The sequence below is a fragment of the Protopterus annectens genome, chromosome 6.part0 (assembly GCF_019279795.1).
Source record: "Protopterus annectens isolate FY-2018-M chromosome 6.part0, PAN1.0, whole genome shotgun sequence".
Classification (NCBI taxonomy): Eukaryota; Metazoa; Chordata; order Ceratodontiformes; family Protopteridae; genus Protopterus; species Protopterus annectens.
Window position 1 is genome coordinate 217,683,091 of NC_056737.1, and position 27,728 is coordinate 217,710,818.

The 27,728-nt window shown below is 41.1% G+C and overlaps 1 protein-coding gene across 1 annotated transcript in view; it reads right to left on the reverse strand.

The window, feature by feature from the left end:
• Positions 1–442: 442 nt before the first annotated feature.
• LOC122804223 (synaptojanin 2 binding protein) overlaps positions 443–27,728 on the reverse strand; it is a 103,178-nt gene continuing 75,892 nt past the window's right edge. Inside the window, exon 4 of the mRNA XM_044073968.1 lies at positions 443–1,284. Coding sequence (XP_043929903.1) covers positions 1,144–1,284 — 141 coding nt within the window. The 3' untranslated portion in view covers positions 443–1,143. The remainder of the gene's footprint in view (positions 1,285–27,728) is intronic.

The window sequence follows — 27,728 nt, forward strand, 5'->3', positions numbered from 1 at the left end:
GATGCTGGAATCTGTCATAAAACTACAAACATTTCCTCCTGGTGCAAAATGCAAAACAGTAGTATCAAGAAAAAAATTCACAGCTGTTATATAAATATCTTGTTTCCTCATCTTTGACAAAAATAAAACATCCAAGTAAGATGAAATTACCACGCAGATAAACTCTCTAACCCCACCCCCCCCACGACCATATGCAACATTAAGTATCAACGGACTGGTGACATATCCTCTTCCAACATGGAAAGGAACAAAACATGAGGGAAAACTTCACAAGGAAAAGCTTCCATCCATGAAAGCTGTAAACCAAGGTAGCTCTGCACAAGACTGAAGTTCAGAAAATGTTAAGAGTTCTGCAAGTAACACACAATAAACCACAAAACTTCTTAGTCACCATCCATAAATTTCTATGATAATTCTACCATTTCACAGAAGGCACAGTAAATGTAATAGAACCGTCTTTAATCTGGCAACCTAGAAACAACAATTTCCTGCTGTAAATGACACAGGAAGAGGGAAATCTTAAAACTAAGGAACAAGTCTATCTACATTTACATTAAAACTGGACCTCAAAAAATATACTGGCTAGATTCTTGCTTATAACAAATGTGTGCACTACTTCTACATAAAATGTACTCATTTCAACATTCTTTGTTTTTAGGGAAGGTGATTTCTCCCTGTTCTGAATGTTTAGGTCCATGGCCAGCCACTCAGATGAGTCACATTTTTGTATGTACATGTCTACCCATTAGACTTCAACGTCCTCTTTCTGATACTACACTTCAAAGTATTCAGCACCCCAGCCATCTTTTCAGTCTTGTTATGACCTCATCTGGGAAAAGTCAACATCACAATTCAAAGTGTACTACACAGGGCCACTGTAGGCTCACAAAATGTACCAAAAGAAAAGTTTATAAATCTGACTATTTAAACACAGGTGTGTGAGAAGCACCTTGCCAGTACACCGGTAAGGCAACTACAAGAATAAGCTCGTCCAACAGCTCCATAATGCAAACCGTGATGGATCATGCATGATTTCAGCAGACTTCACTACAATGACGCAGCAGTCTAGTGGGGGAAGACTCTTTTTCCCTGATTTCAGTTTCTGATGCAACGTTTCATTACTTGATTATAACATAAATGACTTCAGATTCGGTGTCGATATCTCATGAAACCTAATACTGCAACTGCTGCCACGGCTGCCATTACTACAAAAAGAAAAGTTTTGGAAGAACTTCCATCACCACTTCCTTTGTACCCAGATGGCCCATTCATATGATTCTGCTCCTGTGAATTACAAACAGATGATTTTATTATTAAAAAACACCTAACCAAATAAAACAAAATTAAGTGCAACTTGCAAACCAACTGTAATGTGGTCCCCACACGTCATATAAATGAAGCTCATGTTAGGGCACTCTGACTTACTGAAAGCATTATCTGCAAGGGATGCAGACAACATGAACATGAAACAGATTTTACAATGTTTCTCTTAAAGGGTCAAACATTTTCAATACACATTCACTAATGCAATGTCTGTATCAGTACCTGCCAAGCATGCAATAAAAAAAAAATAATTCACTCAAACCTCTTTAGAGAGGCATCAGTCTACCTTGTTTATTCCAAATGCTACATGCAACATAAGGATCCTTCTGTGCTTTTACAAAACAGAGCATCCAACTTTACACATGCAGTTGAAAAGAAAACAAGGGCAGCCCAGTAAACTAATCACAGGTTTAAAAAAAAAAAAAAAAAAAAAAAAAAAAAAAGTTCAAATGTCCTTGTCTGAGGCATGTGCTGTCCGGAACTACAAATCTTAAAGATGATGATCCAGCTTGGTAACCCTTTAGGATTTTAGGACACTGACATTAGGGTATCTTGCAGACTTTCCCAGGCTGCTACGCATTATACATGCCTCACTCGCTCATTCTAAGGTCATAATAAAATGGACAGGCAGGCAGAAGAGAAGACAGAGGCAATATCACCAAAAGCAAGGATGGAGGAAGGGTATCTACCAAAGATGAACCATTGTATTGCAGATGTGCTGCAATTTCAAAATATCCTCATCTGACAAAAGGTGTTTTACCTTTGGTAACTTTCAGAACAGAGTCCTTGGCTATTTCTCCTTTGTGGACAATGACAATCCTACAGAAGCATGCCGAGGGAGAGAGCAGTGCTGAAAGATTTGTGTACAGAAAACAAAAGTAGCTTGTACTGTTTTACAACAATAATAAGGGAAGACCCAAGAAAATGAAATCTAAATGTGGCATGTGGCATAATAAAAAAAGGACCGTTAAAGTAGTTGCTGACTTTACAGAAAGAACTCTGGGAGCTGCAGGTACAGGTATCTTTGTAAAAGCTAGATCTGAAGAAGTCTACAAAGATAAAAGCACTTCTCAATAAACCCGATAAAGGGAATGAGCTGGAGTCAGTCTCTTGCTGAAGTCAAAGTAATGATGAACACTGTTTTCCAAGATAAGAACTTTAAATCAGCCTCATACGAGTAGGTTCAAAAGAAAAAAGTGCAAATTTCTCTAGTAGAAAATTAAGATCCCAAGAAGACGCCACCTGTCTGCTAAGTGGAAAGTAATGCAAAACCCCTTTCAAAAAGCTGTTTTAACTTGAGAAGGGCAGAAAGGGGCATCTATGGGCAGAGACCAAAAGTGAATTTTCATAGAAGAATAAGAAAGGCCAGAGAACAACTCACAGATACTGCAGAATCAAGAGGTGTCTGGGTCTTTAAAGGATCCTGGTTATTACTTTGGCACCAACTAAAAAATATTTTCCACTCATCCATATCAGATTTTTAGTAGCAGGCTTCTTAGCCTCTTTTAATACCTATTTGTCAGTCTTCAGAAAACAGGTGCCTAAAAGGTATTAAAAATCTATCATCCAGGCAGTGAGTTAAAGCATTTGAAGGCTGCATCAAACAATCCGTGAATAAGTCCATCTTGTGAGGAAGCTTGTGGTAACTGCCCTTCCCAGGTTTGACAAAGGAAAACCACTGCTTCCTAGGTTAAAAAGAGAGTTACCTGTATTACCTTTGGAGAGTCTTTCTGAATCTTTAGAAAAGCCCTGCTTTTTGAAATTTGCATTTGAAAGGGTGGGAAGGCATACAGAAACATCCCAGTCCATGTGAATGAAAAGGCATCCATCTTCCAGGCCTCTGTGCACAGAGCTCTGTCCCCACTACATTTCCTACATGAATTCTCCAAACCTGGAATCATCTAGACTTGAAAGGACAGATCTCACTCTTGTCACTGTTTGCTGCAGTGGGACCACTACTGGCTACAAGTACAAGAACTATTTGGATCACCTTCTGCAGGTTCTGAATCAGAAGATTTTAAGGTCCTCTTTACTGGGTGAGGAGGGGGACAACTAGTGAAGGACTTGAGACTGGTGTAACACTGATGCAACATAGTGGGTTACTGGGCCCACCAGGACAAACTATGGCAGGGGAGCCAACTCAGAGATCGTACATGCCAGAAATGTCAGCTTTGAGTAGACAGGTATCAGAAAGAATAAACTGGCACTACCTAATGATGAGAAAACACCAGAGGATAGATGGCAGAGGGGCCAGCACCACATCAAAAGGAATCGGTATAGTTTGTGGTAGGACCTGTGATGGAGCTACCAGAATCAGTGAAACAAGAGCAGGAGTAAAGACAGTACTAGGATAACAGGGGGGAAAAAACAGATCCTTAATACCCTGAATTTAAAGAGACAGGTATACAGATTAGGGATAAGTGAAGATCCAAATGACAAATACCCTCAGCACACTCATCATCATTTCCCATTTTCTACCAGAGGTCAGGGTGTTGTGTCAACTGTTGCCATCTCTGTTAACTCAGTGCCACTTTCCTACCTTCTTTAATAGTCATGCCTGGCTGTAATAGGTCTTCCCTTACACAATCCATGCACATCTTTGCTGGATACCCTCATATCTACTTGCCTTTTTTCTCATATGTCCCAGTACTTCATCAAAATTTTCTTCTGCTTTCCTGCACATGTGCCCAAACCACTAAAATCTGTTCTATTGACCTTCTCTGCAAATGCAGCTACTTGTGGTTCTGCTCTGATGTCCTTTTTTCTCAGTCTGTCCCACAGTGTGCATCCAACCACCAATCTCAGGCACTTCATCTCCATCACCTCTAGCTTCCTCAACTGCTATGCAGTCACTACCAAGATTTCTGTACCATATAGTAGTGCTTACTCTTCAGCTTCTTTGGCATTCTTCTGTCACACACTACCTGGGACACTGTGCCAGTTGGCTGCAGCCCCTCAGACTCTAGCTCTGACCTCCTCATTCAGACTTTCAACCACTCCTCCCAGCTACTTGAAATTATTAACCTGTTTCACTTTCTTCTCTTCCATCGCAATTCTCAGCTTCTTTTGGTTACCCCATTTTCTGCCATTACAAATGTCTTATCTGTACTCCGCTTCATTCAGTGAGCCTTCAAATTTGCATTCCATTCTCCTAGCATTTGCTGAAGTTGTTGTTCAGAGTCTACTTGTAATCCCATATGTTCTACATCCAGCAACTGTGCTGATCTATCCCCCCTCTACCAGTTTGCTAATTTAGTCCATCAACACTATGAGCATCAGTGGGCTCAAAGCTGAACCATGAGGCACATCCACTCCCACTAGGAACCCCTTTGCGAATCTGAACACTGTTTATACTTATGTAATTGGTTCCTTGTAATCACCCTGAACTAATTCTTCCAATGTTTCTGGGACTTCAAATCATCACATGACTGCCCAAATCAGCCTTCTTGTGTCCTTAGCATGTGCTGTCTCCAAATCTAGGAAAGTCCAGCTGTACTGTTTCCTCCTCATTAGCTATATGTCTTACTGAAAGCATTCAGCCGGTTGTGCGACATCCTGATCTGAATCTGAAATGCTCATCTCAAATCTCGCTTTATTTATTTAAATTTGTTTACCGGGAAATTCCGACTGGACGCAGGTCCTTTTTCAGTGGATGCCCGGGAAGAAAAGCTCCACAGCACATACATAATAAATAGAGATACAAAGTTGAAGTAATAAGAAACATTACTGGTTATTGGCATTAATAGAGTAACTAGATATAGATTATAAACAGTTTATACAATAAATATTGCAAGTTAAGACAGTTTATTGCTGTTTACAATAAAAGTCGTAGCAAAGTTGTCAGATTATTTTTAAAGTACGTAAAGTCAACTAGCTTATTCTGACTGTGGTTAGTAGTCGCGGTAGTATAGTTGGGTTAAGAGTCTAGGTGTGGGGGGGGGATAGGGGTGGAGGCGTTAGTCTGGATTAAAGCAAGGACAAAGCCAGTGCAAATTTAAGTGGGATTTGAGTGCAGTCTTGTGCTACAATGCCTTCTACTACTATGCATATTTGTTCATCAATCACCCTCTCCAGAACTTTCACACAATGACAAATCTGATACCTTTACATTCCCACAGCTGTAAAGGTCCCCTTTGCTCCTGCACACTGGCAGTAGCATGCTTACTCTCCAGTCATCTGAATACACCTTTTTTCTCTCTCCATACTGCTACGAGTACCCTCAGGAGCCATTTTTCCCCTAAATCAGCCAACATCTTGATCATATCTGCTGTGGACCTCATCTGAGCTTGCCGGTTTCCCAGACTTCATTTTCCATAGTACTCTTCTTACTTTTTCTAGGGTGAGCTCCTCCTCTTCTGTAATTGTAGGCCATGTATGGGGTAGTACAGCGTCTTCAGTGTTTTCTTCATTCAGAAGCTGCTGGAAGTACTCCTTCCAACTGCCACCGATTGTCCTGTGAACTGGTGAGCAGGTTGTTGCTGCATCCCTCATGAAGGGTGTCTAATGAACATTGTCTTTATCTTTCTGTCTTTGCCTTACAATCAGACAATGTTTCTTTGTGAAATCTACCGAGTCATCTTCTAGAAGCTTACAACAGTTCCTCAGATCCCTTGTTGTTCTCTACTGCAACTGCTCTCTCAGACTCTGTTATCCAACCTCTTTTCCTTCTTAGCCTGGTCTGTCTTTTGAATCTCCCACTTTTTCCTGATGATCTCATTTTTTTTTTATGACTTCTTCATTCCAACACCAGCTTTCCTTACTTACCTTATTTTCACACCTGGCTCGGCCACATATCTGCTCAACAGTCCTCAAACATGCTGTTTTTTGCGGCACTACCAATCTTATTTCCTCTTCTATAGTGATGGAGCCTGGAGTATTTCCTTGAACTCCAGTGCTCTCTCTCTCTCTCTCTCTCTCTGATCAATTTCCAGATCTTCAGACTTTCTGTCTGCTGCAATGGATTGTGGCAACCAGTGGTTTATGCTGTGGGCCAAATGCTTCACCACGGATGACTCTACAATCACTGATTCTACCTCAGTGCTCTTTCCTTACAAGGTGGAAGTCTACCAGAGTTGCATGTTGGCAATTTTTGTATGTGATTCATGACTTTCTCTTGCTGAACCATGTGTTGGCCACCATCAGGCCATTTGCTAGAAAGTCTAGAATGTCCTCTGCTTTATTCCTGTTGCTCCACCCATGTGGACTAGTCAGTCCTCATATGCTGGTCTGTTCCAATACGTGCATTCAGGTTCCGTATTTGAACACCAACTGAAGCAGTTCTGTTTAAACTACAAAGTCCTGCAACTGCTGCCTGAATACACTCTTTTCCTCAGTAGCTCAACCCTGATGCGAGGCACAGGCTTAGATTGCAAATAGTGTTTTATCCTTAGACAGATTACCAAGAGTCTGTCACCAAACAGTTAAACTACAAATTCTGGGCCAGAAACCAGTCCTCTTGTGGTAGATAGGCAACCTAGTGCTTACCACTGTGGTTCATACAGGCTACCTTGATCTGACCAAGGCCTTTGATACCATCCCCCACTCAGGAATCATAGAAAATCTCACTAAGCTAGGCATCAACCCCTGTATCACTAGGTGGGTTGCAAACTGGCTCATAGATAGCACCGACAGTGTCAAAGTAGCTGACTCCAAGTCAGACTGCCGACCAGTCACGAGTGGAGTCCCACAGGGATCAGGTCCTGGGTCCTGTCCGGTATCTACGTCTCAGAAGTCCAGGCCAACACGAAGGGACTATGACAAAGTTCGCAGACGACTAAGTTGGGAGCCATTATTAACTCCCAAAGTGATGCTGACATCCTATAGAAAGGCCTCACTGAGACCAACGACTGGTGTCAGAACCATGGCCTTAAACTCAATGCAAAAAATGGGTCGTCATCCCCTTTGGGAAAAACCCAGTTCCCATGAATTACCACATTGATGGTAGTCCAGTGAACACAAAAGGCATTATAAGAGATCTGGAAACACAGGGTGACAGCAACCTCTCTTTTGACCACCACATTGCCACTGTGGTCAGAAAGTCTTTATGTGGCACATCTCATTACTAAGGGTTTTGCATCCAGGAAGAAAGAGGTCATTGTCTCCCCTCTATTCTTCCCTCATTAGGCCATAGAGTACAATGCCCCATTTGGCATGTACCTCACTAGACACCTGCAACAACCGGACAGGCCGCAAAAGTACCTCAACAAGAGGATCCTAGGCCTTAAATACTTGTCCTATATGGACAGACTCAAAAAAAATCCAACTACTCTCTGTCTCATATCGCCTACTTAGAGGCGATCTCTGCTTGACTTACAAAGCCATGTTTGACCCAGCTCTGTTAGAAATGCTACATCTAAAGAAATCCCAATCCCTCCACACCACACACTCCAGAGACCTCAACCTCATTATCGCAATCAACAGAACGTGCTGGAGGGACAGGTTCATAACCCAGAGACCGCCCATGCTATGGAATAGACTTCCATACATGTCAAACAGAGCACCACAATGACCCTCTTCAAGAGAGATCTTGATGAGTGGATAGGAAATAGAAAATTCACCCCAGAGATCACTCCAGTGGTTCTACTCGACAGAAGCACTGGGAACTAAGGTCGGGTGCCATGATGTCAGGGTAATCCTATGGGCTAGGCTTTTAAAGGCTCCAGGGCCATTAGCCAAGTACACACCTATGAACCTATAATTCTGATATCTCTCACTCATCTGAAGCCTTTTCCTTACCACAATGCTCGCACCATTTGTAGTCTGGCATCCTCCTCCAAAATAGCAGACTCACAATCCCAAGCAAAGTGACTTTTCTGCGCTGTCCTTCCATCTCGTCTACTGGATACAGAGGATGTCCAGCCTCCTCCCTGCCATCCTGACATCCACTTCAAAACTCCATCTCGTCAGTGAACCTATACTGACTGTAGGAATCTTTATTTCATGTTTAACAGGTTGATTGACTTTACATCAAGCTTTCCATTAACATAGCTAACCCAAGTTAGGTAACTGGACACTGGCCAGCAGCTTACTGATCCAGGGATGCTGGGATATGCGGACACACAGACTCCTTCCACAATTAGCAGTGGTCCCTAGCATAGTTCGGGGTAGGCCAGGTCTTCCACCCACTTATCACTGGCAAACACCAATGCCAATTTTTTGGCAAAAGTAGTTAACTCAACCCAAATCACCTAGAGACAATTTTTAAACCTCTGAGTAGCTCCAAACTTTTCATAATCTACAGCTACAATCAACAGGGACTACCTTATAAATCTAGGCATCACACCTTCTGATAATAAAGTAATCTGTCATGAGCAGCGATTAAGTAGTTAAAATGCAGGTGTGATTTTTTTTATATCATCTCCTGACATTTGTCCTGTATCCTTGATGTTCAACTTGGGACAGAGCAGGGATAGGGCTGGTTGAAGCAAGATGGGGTGGGTGTACCAAGAAGAGCCACTAAGATTAAGAAAACCACAGTATTAAGAACAAATACATGCTTGTATTAACTCTGCTTCTTTGTGGCAAGCCGTTCCTATACATAAGTAGAGGGATGTCAGAATAAAACAGATGCTTCTCCAACTTTTCCCTAATCTTTCTTAATGCAGAGTTATGCAATTCCTCACCCTTGTTCTCTAGCTTATTCGATAAAAAATGGGCAGCTTGGTTAGGTCTAAGATGGCGTCAAACTCTTCCTTCTCAACTGCTCCTACCACCTAATACTCCCAATAACTACCTTCCCCAACTTGCAGCACCTACTCTGTTGCTCTTAGAATACTTGTACTCTGAAATCCCCACCAAATACCATATAAAAAGCTTGCAAAGGTAAAAGCACCTTTGGTAGAATGATCTCTAACAGGTCTTTGAAACAACTTCTTAGCAGTTAAAGCAACTGACTACTCTTCCCCTATAATCTGCTTTTTTGCTACCCAGTTTTTGTTTTTTCCTGAATACTCCCACCTACTAAACTGACATCAGGTAGGCTTACATAAATAAGGCCATTATATTGGGTTCAATGCCTGTTGCAATGACATCAGACGTACAATTTGGTGTCTGACAAGTATCAGAGGGACTAATGTCTATGGACAGGTGTCACACACAAGTGAGACTGGGATGTGACATCAGGTAAGAGAGCCTCCAGTTTCCTAATGGCTGCTGTCAGCCTACTGATCATTTTCCAGATGGACAAGGGTTTGCAGGCTATATGTGGAGGAAAATCAGCATGGGCAACCACAGAAGGTCCAGATGCCAATAGCAAGCCCTGGTGAAAAAATGGCTTAGGTCTGCCATGAAAAGTTGTCATAACATGGGCAGAGAATCACCACAAGGTGAGGACGAGCTGCCATACTGTGGGCAGAGGGCTCAATCACCACAAGATGAACAGATTTTCTAACATGAGCAGAGGGCTCAATCACAAGAAGAGTGGGAGCTTGGATTTTGAGGGCTCAATCACAAGAAGTGTAGGGGCCTGGTTTTAGATATTTCACCTTGCTTCACTACATTATATAATCCCTTAAAATTTTCAGGAAAGGAACATGTTGGCCCATAACTCTTCTTGACATATTTATAACTCTTGTAACAGGATTCCTGAATTACAGGCACAACATATACAAAAACAAATTGGCAACAAAGGGAAGATGGCAAACTGGGCTGGTAATGTATAATTTCATGAAATGAATAAGGACAATGTACGAACTTATGAAGTAACTTCCAAATCTAAGATTTACAACCCCAGTGATATTACTGTAACTAAAACATTATCAGCAAAAATGGCAAACAGAAGTCAAGTGCTGGTAGAACTGAAGTTGTATTTAGCCAATATGCATGGGACGAGAAAAAATACAAGTTTGTAGAGATGTAGTCTTTCTAATCCGCCCCTCCTTCCTATTTTTACTATGTTTAAGCTTTGCCTGCAGTCAGATATACATATGTTGTTAAAAGCAAGGAAAAAAAATGGGTTTCCTAATTTCAGTTTGGAAGACAGCAAGGTTTTGGGTGACCTCTCTTTCAAATAAAAAATATAAGTAATAACTAAACCCAATAAAGGGAGGGGTGGGAGGTGGTAATTATGGACTCATTTACAGTGATAAAATGTTTAATTTATTATATGATTATTCGCTTATGTAGTGGAACAAAATAAGAAGTTATGTACCTACCATAACGTTCCATGTTAGTGGTGGTCTTCTCACCTTCTTTCTTGCTGGAAGGGGTTCAGAGACACTCCTTGGCTCCGACTCGGCAATCTACTAAAGCTCGAGAGCTATTTACTGGCTCGAGGCCCTCCCTATATCCCGCAATGCTAGGCGTCAGATCCCCAGATCTCATTTGGCAGAGCTAATACCAAGGAAAGATTCAAGGACACCTGTCCAACCACAAGGAAAACTATAGTACAAAGACAGAGGAGGACACAATGTACATCAGAGTTGTCCAAAGGAAGAAGGCCCCAAAAGTGGACTCTTCTCGGTCTGTCCAGGCTAGGGGGATGGAGGGTGGGACACAAGAAAGAAGCGAGAAGAAGACAACTAACATGGAACGTTATGGTAGGTACATAACTTCCTAATGTTAAGTTGTCTATCTTGCCTTCATTCTTGCTGGATGGGACAGCGTCCCTAGCACCTTAGACCTGGGTGGCTCATCGGAACAGACTCTTGAGCACAGTGGAACCAAACTCAGCTCTATTCCTAGAGGCCACATCCAACTTATAATGCGAAATGAATGTATAAGGAGTGGCCCAAGTGGCTGCAGCACAAATAGATTCCACTGGTAGTCTTGCTTGAAAGGCTACAGATGTAACTAACGCTCTGGTGGAATGACCTTTAGGTTTAGCAGGGAGTTGTTTATGTCTGAGTTGATAAATCAAGGTAATAATAGAGGACAACCACCTGGATAAGGTTACTTTGGAAACTGGCCATCCTTGTTTGCCCTCAGCATAGGATAAGAAGAGTTGGTCTGATTTCCTTATTTGCTTAGTCCTGTTCCAAGTAGAAACGTAATTGCCTGTGAACATCCAAGTTCAAAAGCAAATTTTGTTCGGCTTTGTTCGAATAGTTAGGAAAAAAAGACAGGCAGATCAATAGTCTGATCCAGATTTGTTTCAGAGGGTATCTTGGCTAAAAACGAAGGATTAGGCCTAAGTGAAACTCTGTCCTTATGAAACACAAGATAAGGAGGATGAATACAGAGGGCTTGAAGTTCTGAAACTCTCCTAGCTGATGTGATGGCTACCAAAAAGAGAGTCTTCCAGGAGAGCAATTTTAAGGAACAGGAAGCCACTGGTTCAAAGGGGGGAGGAGAATCAAGGAAGCTAATATCAAGTTCAAGTCCCGCAGCGGATCTCTGACCGGGGGCCTAAGCAACAAAGTTCCTTTAAGAAAGGCCTTGCAAAGTTTGTGGGACATGATGCTGGTTTAACAGGCTAGCATGGAAATTTGCAATAGCAGCTAATTGGACTCTAATGGTGGCAGAAGAGGAACCAGCTTGAAAGAGCTCTGCTAAAAAATCTAAAACATGATGGACAGGGGCTGTAAAAGGGTCAATATTCCTAGCCTCTGCCCAGAAGGAGAAACGTTTCCACCTACTAGCATAAGTCTTCCTGGTGGCAGATTTGTGCGAAGAAAGGATGATTTCACGCACCGGCTGAGAAATTAGCGGAAGCCTGGCTAAAGTTGGAAGTGGAGCAACCAAGCTGTAAGGTTGAGAGACTGAAGGGACTGGTGCAGCCCGCCCGACTGATGGACCAAGAGGTCTGGCACTAGGTCCAGATTCCACGGCTGCTCCAGCAGGTGCCAATGCAGGAACGGGAACCAAATTTGTCGAGGCCAGTAAGGGGCAATGAGGATCATCTTGGATCCCAAAGCGGTTGCTTTCTGAATTAGCTTGGGAATTAGGGGAAAAGGTGGAAATGCGTACAGAAGACCCCGGGGCCAATCGTGAACTAGAGCGTCTCTGGGGGAGTGGCCAGGAAGGGGGAAGAGAGTGAAGAAGTCGTCGCACTTGCTGTTGAGAGGGGTTGCAAAAAGGTCGCAGCAAGGTTGACCCCATCTGCGGAAGATTTTGTCCGCTACTGATGGATTGAGAGACCACTCGTGAGGCATGAGAATAGCTCTGCTTAGCCTGTCCGCCATGACGTTGGACCTCCCGGGGATGTGCATTGCTATCAGAAACCGTTGAGAGAAGATCACCCACTGCCAGAGTCTGAGTGGTTCTCGACATAAGGGATAGGACTTGGTTCCGCCCTGCTTGTTGATGTACCACACTATAGACATATTGTCTGTCTGAACTGCAATAGTCCCGGTGGGTACAGAGTCCTGAAGAGCTTGCAACGCCACCGCTCTCATCTCCAAGACATTTATGTGCAGATGGTACTCTAGAGGTTGCCAGGTGCCTTGGACAGTCCTGCCCTGAAAATGCCCCCCCACCCGATCAGGGAGGCATCCATGGTCACTGTGGCAACAGGAGGAGGAAGAACACATGGTCTGCCCTGGAGTATCAGAGGGGAGACCATCCACCAAGCCAGGTGGTCTTTGCATGATTGAGTGATTATTATCTTGTGAGACATTGGAAGCTGTTGAAAGAACCATTGAATAAAAAGCATCCACTGAAGAAGCCGCATGTGAAAACGAGCCAGGGGAACTAGTATGATTGCTGCTACCATGAGACCCAAGGTCTTTAGTACAACTCTGGCCTGAATCCTGTTGCACTGTAGTAAGACTTGCACATGTAGGTGGATTTCTGAAACTCTGTCGAGAGGAAGCCTTGCAGATAGAACTTTTGAATTTAAGCTTGCGCCTATAAAGATTATAGACTGAGAAGGCGACAATGCAGACTTTTCGAAATTTATTAATATACCTAGCTCGGAGCAAGTTTGGATGGTATAATCTCTGGCTTGCAGTAGCTGATGCCTGGTGGGAGCAGTGAGGAACCAGTCGTCGAGATAGAGAAACACCTGGAATCCTCACCGTCTCAGGTGAGACGTAACCACTGCCATGCATTTGGTGAACACCCTGGGGGCTGTGGTGAGATCAAAGGGCAGGGCCCTGAATTGATAGTGACTGGCTCCCAGCCGGAAGTGGAGAAACCTTCTGGAGCGCCTGTTCATTTTGATATGGTAGTACGCATCCTGAAGGTCTATAGAGCACATCCAATTTTCCTGACCCAGAAAGGGTAGAATGGACTGGAGCGTGACCATCCGGAACTTTGTTCTTTGAACAGACTTGTTTAGCCTGCTGAGATCCAAAATGGGTCTCCAGTCCCCTGTCTTTTTTGGCACCAAAAAGAACTTGGAGTAGATTCCGGATCCTTGCTGGTCTGCTGGGACTGGCTGGATGACCCGTTTGTCTAGCAGTTTTGAAATTTCTAGCACTGCCTGTTCCCTTAGACTGGGTGGAACATCTGGAAGGGACTTGGTTGTTCGTACTGGGGTGTGGACAAAGGGGATCTTGTAACCCTCGGATATGATGGACCGTACCCATTTGTCTTGTGTGAGGAATTGCCAGGCTTCTGGATACAGTGACAATCTTCCCCTGACTGCCCAAGGCAGACAGTCGGGCAGCCCCTCAGGGGTGCTGAAAGGGTTTGTCAGAGAACGATTCTCTGCTACCCTGATTTTGCAGGCCCCCTCTGCTCCTCGGGCGGCATCTATTATTGTTCCCTCCCCTGTCCCTGGAGGGAAACTCACCATGTGTGTCAGGCATGACTCCCTAGGGTTTCCGAAACCACATTTTTTCCACTCTTCTGACCCTTGAGGGTGTGGTCTAGAGGGAGTGGAAAAACTGACTCCCATGGCAGAGAGAGTCTTGCCTTCCTGCTCACCACTGGTAAGGGTATCTTTCACCTGTGGTCCAAACAGAGCCAAACCATCGAAGGGGGTATTCGTGAAGAACGCCTTAAAGGGGTCAGCAAACTTGCATAACTGCATCCAGGCATGTCTTCTCAAAGCCACGCCTGTACCTGCGGCCCTACTAGCCCCATCAGCTGCATAAGAAATGAGCCGCATGGAGGAGTTGACGATAGAATTAAGGGTCGCCAGCTGGGAGTTAATCTTATCTTGAGCCCCCGCAGCTGATGGATCCTGAAGGGTATCACCCAGTTCCTTGAGAAGATCCCTTTGTAGACGGATGAAATGGCAAAGATAATTCAGCGACCGCATAGAAAAGGTTGCTGAGGAAAACACTTGCTTCCCGTACCTGTCCATTGTCCTAGATTCTTTATTAGGTGGATGGACAGGCACCGAAGGGTCAGCCAGCTCCTTCTTTGTTGCTGCTGCAATCACCATGGCATCAACAGGGACACCCCTTGTCAAAAATTGCTTGTTGGGTGGGGCTGTAATAAATTTAGTGGGCCTACGGGGAGTTGGTTCCACTGTGTCCGGGGCTGACCATGCCTTTCGAGCCACCACTTCCATTAGCGGGTCGAAAGGTGGAGACACCCAGGAGGTGGAAGGGCGAGAACCAAACGCGTCCAAGTAGACAGACTCGTCCTCCGAAGGGTTAAGGGCAGTCCAGTTCCCCCTCTGCTTAAAGATCTCTAGGATGTCTGAAAAGGAGACATCCTCAGAGGGGGATCTTGGGGACCCTTCCGAATCCTCCAAGTCGGTATCAGACGTGACTGACTCGGGGGAGTCGACATGTTTCCTCCTACATTTTCTCTTCCGGGGGGCTCCTCCGAAGGATCGGGGGAGGCCTCGGAAGAGGGAGACATGCCCAATGGGGCAACCTGGAGCGTTTGCTCTCCACGCTTGGGGTCAGGAGGGTGGACAGAGACTGATGCAAGCACCATGGGGGAGGAGCCGAAGGGGCTGATCGAGGGGCTGACTCAGGAGTCAGCACACTCCTCATGACCTCAAAGGCGCCCCTGTCAAGCAAAGCAGGAGGTCCCCGCTCAGAGGAGACGAGAAACCCTGTCGGCACAGAGAGAGACAGCTCCGAGGCCGAAGTCGGGGCCGAGCTCACCTGCGCCGATGCTCCGAGAGGGAGAACGGGGTCTGACAAGGGTCCAATGCCACTCGCCCCCTCGGAGCCGACAAGGGAGTCTCGGCACCCAGATCCCTCCAAGGACGGAACCAAGGAAGAGATCGGAGCTGAAAGGTGTGGTATCAGTTCCGATGTTACCAAGATTCGAGCCCCAACCAGCTCTGGCTCCGAACACAAGGAGGGAGTCAGAGGAGGAACTGCTGTAGATACCGGGACACCCACAGTCTGTTGAGATGGGCTGGTTAACATTTTGGCCAGGGCCTGCGACTTAAGGAGTCTACTGACCACCCTCTCTAGGTCATGATCAGATAGCCTGGAAGACCGAGATGAGTGGGACCTATGGCTTTTCTCAGATTGGAGTAATGGTGATGTCGGAGCCAAGCGAACCGATTCTAGGGAAGGGGACCTAGAACGTTTTCGGCTTGAAGACGGTTCTGACAGTAAAGTCAGAGCAGACTGAGGTCTAAAGGTGTCTGCTCCAGCCGGAGCCGACGAAGAGGCAGGTGCTCCACCAGGCGACTGCTCCGAACTGGGAGCCGACAGCTTGGAGGGCTTGGAGGATTTACCAGACGAAGGCTTGGTCGGGGATCCTTTTGGCTTAAGTAAGCCTCTCAGGATGAGCTTGTTCCTACGCTCCTGCAGGACTCTTGGGCTGAAGGCAAGACAGACTGAGCAGGAGTCCTGCAGGTGTAGGGGGCCCAAGCAATAAAAGCAAGAAGTGTGACCTTCTGTCAGAGACATCTTCTGACAGCACGAGTCACACTTCTTAAAACCTGAAACTTTGGTATCTTTAGACATGATGGATACCAAAGAAAAAAGTCACTAGTGCTTAAACACACAGAAAAACACACACACATACACACACACACACACACACACACACACACACACACACACACACACACACACACACACACACACTAGTTAAGCTAACAATATTAACAACTACACAGTTAACTATATATAAATATATACAAAAACTACAAGTCTACAAACTGTAATAAAGTAAAAGAGCTAACACTACCCTATTAACACAAGGAAAGGGAGGGGAGATTAGCCACTGAGAAAGGGGAGGGGAGATTAGCCACTGAGAAAAAAAAAAGGGGGGGGGGGACTAACTAAAACAAGTTTCTAACAGGGAATATTATGGAGTAAACAGAGAGTTAACTAACCGGAAAGCTATAAATATAAGATAAGGTTATCGAGAAAGAACTAAAGTTAACTTTTAATATATATATTAGAAGAAAAGATTAATATGACCTGGAGCCAAGTAAATCGCAACCTCGAAGCTGAAGCGGCAAATGAGATCTGGGGATCTGACGCCTAGCATTGTGGGATATAGGGAGGGCCTCGAGCCAGTAAATAGCTCTCAAGCTTTAGTAGATTGCCGAGGATTGGCTCCGAACCCCATCCAGCAAGAATGAAGGCGAGATAGACAACTTAACATTAAGTGTTTTGGCTTCCAATAAAATTGACATTTTTATACAATTTATTTATTAGTCAGTTGACTGACCAAAAACTTAGAGGCAGAAAAGTCCATATATTTTTGTAATTCTTAAAATTCCAAAAAAGAAAAATAATCCTCCATTGTGGCCTATTTCTGCCAGAGGCAATAAAACAACCCCTAGCAATTTACCTGGACAGGAAGATTAAGGATGTTCAGTATACATTTCCGCAGGTCTTTCGTGACTCATGGCATTTCTTAGATTTGCTAAGGAATACTGTGATGTACAACATTTTTATTTTTGCAACAGTTGTTGTGAATAATTTGTTTAGGGTGATACCCAACAAGTTAGGAATGGAATTCTTCTTAGGGACCAGCTTTTTGATTCAAGCCACATGGCTGGAAAAGATATTAATTTAATTTGTAATTTAACGGACATGGTTTTACCTAATAATTATTTCAACTCTGAAGGGGAGCATTTTGGGGACAAGTCTGGTGTGATGATGGGAGCTGCTGTTGCACCAGCATTTGCAAATCTTGCTCTGTCATTGTGAGAAATTATGTTAATTTGTCCATTTTTGTACTAGACATTTGGACAACATTTTTAGATTATGGAAAGGAGATGTGTTGGAGCAGTTTTTTTTTTTTTTTTTTTTTTGGATAATAGAGCTAACATTATTAGTCTTTTTTACCTTTACACGACAAGTACAGGGATTCACTTTTGAATATCTAAATATACAAAGATTAACAGACAACAGTTTGGGTCCACATTATATAGAAAACCTATGTAGTGTATTTTTTTTGTACTGCACAAGTACTCAAGCTTATACTGTGAAACATAACATTGTCAATTGAAAAAGTTACTAGAAAAAGACTTGATTAATCTGTACCCTTTTAATTAAACCTACAAAGAAAACAAATGAGGATTTAAACTATGTTAATTTGTTATGTCTACCTTATTCCATCAATAATGTGGATATACAAGCAATAACTAAAAAGCACTGGAATGTTTTTTTTTTTTCGGGCAGAGGAGGGGCTGACCGACAAAATTGGAAGGATGCCCCGTTTTAGTTATAGGAATGGTATGAATATAAAGGCTCAACTGAGAAATACGACAGTCAATAAAACACACACATTGTTAATGAAGGGTTGTACAAATCTGGTACATGGAAACAGTGTAAGTTTACAAATGTAGGCAATTTTGTCACTTTTGAAGAAAATAATCCTGTTTATTATTGTCAAGTTTGATAAAAATTGAAACACAACAGGAGTGGTGTATTTGGTAACTTGCTGTCATGCTCTGCATTTTATATACGGGAAACTAATAAGACTTTGAAAAAGCATATTTATCAAACACATTTATGTAATAATCAAGAATGCTTCTGTGAATGGTTTGGAAAATCTATTTAAACTGTAATAGTTTTTTGTCCTTATTAGAAAGGGTACAACAGAAATAATGTGGGTGTGACTGGGAAAATGAGCTGTTAACTAAAGAACTATACTGTCAAGTTAACATTAGAATCAAGACCGATGTCCTGGTTTGAATGAACATGTGTCAAGCAGTATTTTAAAACACAAACATAATGAAGTTTATAATTTGCAAACATGTCTTTGGCTTTGGTATTTATCTTCAAATAACGTGTTGTACATAACCACTTGTTTTTGTATGTACTTAAGGGGCTGGGTATTAAGTTTGTAACTGTTCTGAAGAAGGCTTTATTCCTTTTGCAAGATGAACGCACTAAACAATTAAAAGTTTTATAGCAGTCATTTGCTCATTGTTATTTTTGTCTTCATTTTAGTTGTTTTTATGCACATATGCACATTCTGGTGTCCTTGTTTGTCTTTATTGTAACAGGTTTTGAGAAAATTTTGAGTGTGATCATCCGAAGCCTTTGCAAACTTATGGTACACTAAATTTTTAAGGGATTTTCTGAGTTGCATCATCATGGTACTGTTAAATCCTCTATGGATGAGCATAAGCTGTGTCAATAGCATAAGACATGTCTAAATACAGGAGACATTAGCAGGGAGATGTTTTTGCCACAATGGCACTTGTGAAGTTATGAGTGCTGAAAAGTTATGATAAGCTAGGATGCCAAGATGGCTGCACACTGATAAACAGCTTAATTTCAGCTCTTCCAGTGTGAAAAAAGAAATGGAGATAAGGGCCAGTAACTCTGCCAGATGTAGTAAATTCCATTACTGGCTACTACATACACAGCCTTGATGCCCACAAAGAAGAAAATCAAATAGAAAAATTGAAGAAAAAAAAATGACTGAGAAGAATCCTGCAGCTGTTCAGCAAAAAGCAGCTCAAACTCTAACTTTGGTGCAGGACACTGCTTCCAGTAATCTAGAGAAAAAACAAATCAAGTAGGCTCAGGGATGATTAGGATCACATCAAGTCAAATAACAGAAGGCTGGAAAAAATGAAGCTTTGAACAGTTATTCAGATAAACTGATAAAACTGCAAAAATCAAACATAAATGAAGATTTGAAGATATACATAGTTCTGTGTGTTTAAGTTAATGAAGAAAACAAAGAAAATGACGGACGTTCTGTGAAATGCTCGACAGTTGCGAGGTATGCTCCCACAGTACAACAAATCATAAGTGGTAACCATAGCTTTCAAATCTCCATAGTTTTGCAGAACCTCTCTTGTTCATGTTTTCCCTATCCATCTTAAAATGTAAGCTATATCTCAACAGGCGGCCAGCCACTGAACAATACTTCAGCGGCTGGATTTTTCTACTTTTATATGCTGGATTTAAAACATACACGCTGACTGGGGTGCCTAATTGCATGCGTGTTTTTGAAAAGTAATGACCCTTTATTGTGCAATATTAAAGCATGTTTTCATAACAGAGATGTAGAATAATGACAGGCATCACGTGAAACTTCACAGTGGATCACAGAAAATACACAAGAGATACAAGGAAAGTACACTTGTGCCATTCTTTAGTGCAATTTGGTAGAAACATGCTCATGTATACACCCTAAGCAAAGGCACCAACTCCTCTTTGGTCCTCACTCTGTAAAACCTAAGAGGACTGATAGCGCAGGCCAGCGCAGTAATGCTGACATATCCAAAAAATGTAAAAAAAAAAAAAAAGTGAGAAAAGAAAATAACCCCAGTCTCCAATAGTTTAGCCAATACCTCATGCCATTAAAATGAGGGCAGGCAAAAGGGACTTTATAATGCAACACTGATTATTCATACTTAGGAGAGGTCCTGGGGAAGTTGATGGTCAGCTGTGAGGAGCAGGAAAAAGTTTGTCCTCAACTTTAATCCTTTCTTTAGGAAACATTTTTAAGTTCCTCCTCGAGTTTAATCCTTTCTTTAGGAAACATTTTTAAATTCCTCTGTACATGCAGGCCTGCAGGTGTAAGGACACTCAGGATGAGTTAACTGCCATTAAGAAAAAATGTTTCATCGAGATGACCAACATGTACCGAGACAGTGGACTCAAAACACATCAGTGTCACTTTCTGAAGCACAAAGTTAAAGTCTCATGCCAGAGGTACTAGTTTTCCTAGATGCTCTTGTATGTAGAACTCCTGTCAAAAAGTGCTGTACTAATCAGTGTGACATTAATGATGGCTCAAAAGGCAAGAACAGTGAACTATCCTCGCAGCTGACCATAAACTTCCCCAGGACCTCTCCTACAAACTCCCAGAGGTAGAACCTTTACAAGACAAAGTCATCCTGGACACTGTTTCAGAAAAATGCACCTGGAAGCACACCACACTGAAAAGCTCTTACAATTAGCTAGTATGCCTTCTAGCCCCGGAAATTCTGACTTCCTGCAGTATCTGAACTTAATCTGTCACCCTGTCCTTGAATGGTACCAGGTTAAAAAGCCCCCAGTTAAGGTTCCTTTTTCCTAAGATCAAAAGTGTGCAGTGCTAGGAACAGAAAAGAGGCCCTTCCTCGCTAAATGGACCAGAATGAAGAACACAAAGTTGTAGAAGCTAGGATTAACCAGTAGTATATCCTTGCTCCATGGACACTCACTGTCTGCAGAACCCTTGGAATGAGCGGTAAAGGGGGAAAGGCATACAGGTCTCCCTCCCATGTCAGAATGAGAGCATTCATTGCCCAGGCCTGTGTATTGGGAAACCTACAGCACAGGATTTTGAGCTGGTGGTTTTCTTTCAAAGCAAAAAGGTATGCACATTACAGCCCCAGTGCCCTGGAGATGTCCTAAACTATTTAGGGGTCTGCTGTCTATTTCCAGTTATCAATCCATGACTACTTCAGTTTGTCTGCAAGTATACTCTTGGGTGGGAGGAATGCAGACAGACTACAGGTGGAGTGCTAACTGTACTGCTGTATCCAATACCATCAAAGCTGGTCTTTGCTGCTGACAAGAATGTATATCACTCTGTTTTACAGACTACTGTGGCTAAACAAACAAAATGCCCTTAGAACCAGAGACAGGCCTATTACTTCATAACATTTATGTGCTTGTCTTTCATGGAGTCATTCCAAGTTTCACTAACTCTGGGGTATGCAAAGTGCACCCCTCATGCCGGGTATGCAACATGTGTGCTTAGGGTCTCATACACCACTGCATTGCTCTTAATATCTATTTGTATAGCCCAATACAAACTTTTTTTTCTTTACAGCTGAAATGAGTAGAATCCACTAAGAGAAGCGGGGGCAGTACTGTAATCAAAGGCTCCTCAGCTACCACAGGACATTCCTAATGTCCAACTTGCTGGGGGTACCATAATGATAAACGATTGTATAAACAAACCAAGTAATACACATTACCAATGACGCACACATTTGTTAATTACATTATATTCATATGAAATAAAAGCAACTACTACAATATAAAATATACTGACGATTTTAATAGACGTTGACAATTGAAAATTTGAAGAGGTATATTAGCGGGTTTGACTGACAACAAATCATGTAATTAGTGCTTACAATTTCAAAGAAATGGAAGTGAGAAAAGGAACTTGGTAGGGCAGAAAATGTTAATACTGTGAAAAACAAAACACACAAAAAGCAAACAAAAACATAAAAGCAACAAAACAAAAAGGAACAAAATAAATACAACAAAGACAAAATAAACCTTTACAAATGCAAAACAAGTAAAACAAATGCAAAACAAAAATACAAATAAAAATAACATACAAAAACAAAATATGCAAAACAAATAAAAAACCAAAATGCACACTACACACAACACAAAAAGCAAAAACAGCAAAAAACAAAAATCAATACAACCAAACCAATACAAATAAAATTAGAAAAATAAATAAAATAACTATAAATGTAAAACCAAAGCAGCAGTTAGTGATGGAGTATAGCAGATCAAGTAAGCAGGAGCAATCCAGATATAACTAAAACTTTAATCCACAGTATTGCAAGACACGAGTACAATACATAGAAAGTTGCAGTTGATAAGCGCTTTCACCCAAAAATGAGCTTCATCAGATCAAATCACTGCTACCCATAATTCCCTTATATACACATTGTAAAAATACCCAATTAAATTATTCAATCAAACAATCAAACACAATTCATAAAATAGTATAAAACAATTTAAAATCAAACTGGTAAATGCAGAACAAGATATAACATCTTGTATTAATACATATATATACTACACCTAAGTATGCATCATAATATATAGTTACTAAAACCATGTCTATTATCTAAGTAATACAAAATCTATAAAAATGCATGTATATATATATATATATATATATATATATATATATATATATATATATATATAAAACATTAATTTCATGGTGTAGGGCTATAATATGCATACATTGTAATGACAAATCCATTACATAACATACAAGACATAGTGGAATACGAGCCTGATCTATCTAGATTTAACATTGATATTTCTTCTTTTTTTCAGAGCTGGTTTTATAGAAGCTCTTTCATTCAAGCCTGAGCCCCTATCAGCTCTCAGTCTCATAATTTACTTACTTTCTCTATCCTCAGTATGGTTTCTGATGTCACCACCTCTAATGCTAGGTTTTATTTGTTCTAAGGCCCTAAATAGAAAATGGTGTGTATTACCTAGCTCAACCACATGTTTGGCTAAGGCATTGTGTGTATTACCTTTCCTCATGTGGTATATGTGCTCACGTATTCTGTCTTTAAACTGGCGATTAGTCTTGCCAACATAGAAAGCATTGCATATCTGGCATACTGCCAGATATACAATGTTCGTGCTCATACACGTGGCCTCTACCTGAGTCTTAAACTGTATATGAGAATCTGGATGTATAAACACTTTATCATTGTCAGTGTATACACATTGATTACAGTGCCCACATGCCTTAGTGTAATTAAGTCCTATCTGTCGTCCATCCTTCTTAGAATAGCACAATAGCCTCCTAAGATTCAATTTATTCCTGAATAAAAAACGTGGTTCTTCTCCTACCACTTGTCTAATTCCATCATCTGTGCACAATATTGACCAATGCTTGTTGATTATATCTCTAAGAACCATGTAATCATTAGTGTATGGTATCGAGAACTTAACCTCCTTCCTTGTAACTTGTAAGTTCTCATCCCTCTCTGGTCTTGGTCCATAATATGGTGCTGCTTTGCCTTGTCTTAGTTCATTTATATCACTTAATTGGTTATCAATCTCTTTGACACTGTAACCACGTTCTGTCAACCTATCTCTAAGATCATTAATCCCTGTTTCAAAACCTACATTGGTGGCATTAAGTCTAGATATATGCATGCCTTGTCCTCTAATAATGTTCTTGAATATATAATGTGGATGCAAGCTATACCGTGATAATATAGTATTATGGTGACAGGGTTTACGATAGACCCCAGTATTAACTAAGCCATTACCCAGCTTCTCAAAGAATAAATCCAAAAAATCTATTCTATTAGTTGAATAGTTCATTGTAAATACCAAAAAACTAGTTAAATTATTAATCATCTTGAGAAACCTCTTTAACATATTAACGTCCCCTCTCCATAACAGAAAAACATCGTCCACAAATCGTCTGTAGAATACTACAGATTGTTTGTATTCCTCAGTCTTAAATAATACTTCATTCTCCCAATGAGCTAAAAACATATTCGCATAGCTGTTTGCGCATGGCGTACCCATGGCAACCCCAGCTTGCTGTTGAAATATCAAATCATTAAACATAAAAACATTGTTACCCAACACTATATCCACGAAGTGGGTCAATAAATCTATCAAAACTGGTGTGTATGTACTATATTTAGATAGGTCTTTATTCCTCAGTCTTAAATAATACTTCGTTCTCCCAATGAGCTAAAAACATATTCGCATAGTTGTTTGCGCATGGCGTACCCATGGCAACCCCAGCTTGCTGTTGAAATATCAAATCATTAAACATAAAAACATTATTGCCCAACACTATATCCACGAAGTGGGTCAATAAATCTATCAAAACTGGTGTGTATGTACTATATTTAGATAGGTATTCCCTAATATATATAACGCCTATATCATTGGGTAGCACAGTAAATAATGATTGGATATCAAACGTAACCAATATCAACTCATCAATATCCACTATCATACTTATACAATCATATAATTCAAGCAAAAACTGCTTCGAATCTCTAAGTATGATTGAATTATTATTCAACACAGGACGTAGATGTTTTTCAATGTATACAGAGATGTGTTCAGTTATCCAACCCTGTCCAGATACTACTGGTCTCATGGGTGGGTCACTGACACTCTTATGTATCTTGGGAAAACCTTGTATCAAGGGAACCAAGGGGTTTAAAATCCTAAGATATTCAAACAGTTCCTTGTCAATGATACCACCATTAAACATGTCTAATAAAACATTCCCCACATCTGATTTAATCTTATTCACAGCAGCACCATCAATTCTTAAATAGAACTTATCATTCAACAAGTTCAACATAGCTGTATGATAACATGTAGTGTCCATGATTACAACCTGTCCCCCTTTGTCCGCAGGTCTAATGACTATTGTTTCATTCATCTGTAAATTCCGTAAGCTTTCCCTCTCCTTTCTACTGAGATTGTCCCTTCTCTTACTGTGTATATTGCCACTACAGTATTTGTGCAGCTCATCTTCTGTTAACTTTAAATAGGCCTCAACAAGTGGATGATGTATGGGTGTAAAACTACTTAACTTTTTGAACACTAGTGATGTTTCCCTTCCAACTTCAGTGGTTTCAGCATTATTCTGAAATAACAGTTTCAACATTAAGTTCCGACAGAACATCCTCGTATCCAATATCATATCAGCTAAATTGCTATGTCCACTGGGGATAAAACTGAGTCCTTTGTTCAATAAGTTTATCTCATGGTATGTTAACTCATAACTAGATATATTACAGACCAATGAGTTATCACTATAGGTGCTATCATTTATCAAGGGTGTATCTGTTGGACTCACTGTCCTAACTTGTTCCTCCACATTTTCTTTATAGTGTGTTGTGGTTGGAATTCCTCTGAGACCTTCCTTTTCTGTCGCCCTCTGCTTAAGGACCGTCCCCTCTTCATCCCTCTGTCCTTCCTCACGGGTAAGGGAAAAGGAATCTCTTCACTGGCTGTATCACTCATATTCATGTTTTTATTCATTAATTTAGGTCTGACAACCCTATCATTGGCTGTCTTGTCCTGATTCACCACCTTATTCACAACCTGTACTTTAGGGTATAAATTCATCTCTGTAGATTCAATATGTACAACTCCCTGTACTGTTGTATCATTAATGTTACCTATATCATTATCAGCATGTATGATACTGATCACATCCTCAGTATCTACGGACACATCAGTTAACCTATTCGATGCTCTATTTGATAGAGCATCAACATCGGGAAACACCTCATGTACTCTATCCTGAACAGTAACATTTCCTTTTAAAACAGAGACAGATTCCATACCCTTATTCGTAGAAAGATTTGTTCTATTAACATGGACAGATTGACTATCATTAACTTCCCTATACACATTCTGTCCATTGCTTCTATCAATAACATCAACGCCCTCTCTGTCACCATATCTATCGCCATGTCTAGGCCATACAAAGACATGACCCAAGGAAAAATCCTTGTGGTCACGTCTAATCTTATTCTGCTTCTGTTGGAGAAGCTTACGTTCTAGCGCCGAAACGCCGTCCAGTAAACTCTCAAACAGAGGCATAGTCAGTGTATCAGAAAACATACTAAAAATGTCCGATCTTTGTTTCTTTATACTCTTTATCAAATCGTCCTCCTCAGGCAAAAAATAGTCTATCAGTAGTTGCACGTATTGCCTACTGACCTCCAAATTAATTTGCTGCCATTTCGTCATCAGTTCCGGATGTTGTTCCCCCTGGTTCGGCATATTGAAGACGCGAAGTCCTCTTGGCACTATCCGCTGGTCCAAGCAATATTGAAAGTGCATCCGTTGCGTCTGTAATCTCTTCAAACGACCAAAATCCTTCTCTATCTTGTCCAACATGTGTTGCAGTCTCTCCAAATCCATTGTCGGCGCATTGTCGTCATCATTGTGCGACACGTTAGTCAGCTGCCAAGATGCAGCTCTCGAACATTGCAGCTGCTGTTCAAATCTTTTTACCAATAGAGCTGATGAGCCCAGGTCTACACCCCGGGGCTCATAATCAAGCTCAATGTCAATTTCGCTTAATTCTCTCTGCATCTCGTATGTATACTATATATGTATACGATGTATACGTAGTTCAGTTAGGAACACTGGCTGATCTGCTTCTATTAAGGCAAAGAATCAATAAAAAGCATAAATAAACGTACCAAAGGTTGCCTTATATAGAAAAAATACTCCAAGTCACTCATAAATACTTATAAATGTAAAACCAAAGCAGCAGTTAGTGATGGAGTATAGCAGATCAAGTAAGCAGGACCAATCCAGATATAACTAAAACTTTAATCCACAGTATTGCAAGACACGAGTACAATACATAGTAAGTTGCAGTTGATAAGCGCTTTCACCCAAAAATGAGCTTCATCAGATCAAATCACTGCTACCCATAATTCCCTTATATACACATTGTAAAAATACCCAATTAAATTATTCAATCAAACAATCAAACACAATTCATAAAATAGTATAATACAATTTAAAATCAAACTGGTAAATACAGAACAAGATATAACATCTTGTATTAATACGTATATATACTACACCTAAGTATGCATCATAATATATAGTTACTAAAACCATGTCTATTATCTAAGTAAAACAAAATCTATAAAAATGCACGTATATATATATATATATATATATATATATATATATATATATATATATATATATATATATATATATATATATATATATATATATATATATATATATATATAACATTAATTTCATGGTGTAGGGCTATAATATGCATACATTGTAATGACAAATCCATTACATAACATACAAGACATAGTGGAATACGAGCCTGATCTATGGCCTAGACATGGCGATAGATATGGTGACAGAGAGGGCGTTGATGTTACTGATAGAAGCAATGGACAGAATGTGTATAGGGAAGTTAATGATAGTCAATCTGTCCATGTTAATAGAACAAATCTTTCTATGAATAAGGGTATGGAATCTGTCTCTGTTTTAAAAGGAAATGTTACTGTTCAGGATAGAGTACATGAGGTGTTTCCCGATGCTGATGCTCTATCAAATAGAGCATCGAATAGGTTAACTGATGTGTCCGTAGATACTGAGGATGTGATCAGTATCATACATGCTGATAATGATATAGGTAACATTAATGATACAACAGTACAGGGAGTTGTACATATTGAATCTACAGAGATGAATTTATACCCTAAAGTACAGGTTGTGAATAAGGTGGTGAATCAGGACAAGACAGCCAATGATAGGGTTGTCAGACCTAAATTAATGAATAAAAACATGAATATGAGTGATACAGCCAGTGGAGAGATTCCTTTTCCCTTACCCGTGAGGAAGGACAGAGGGATGAAGAGGGGACGGTCCTTAAGCAGA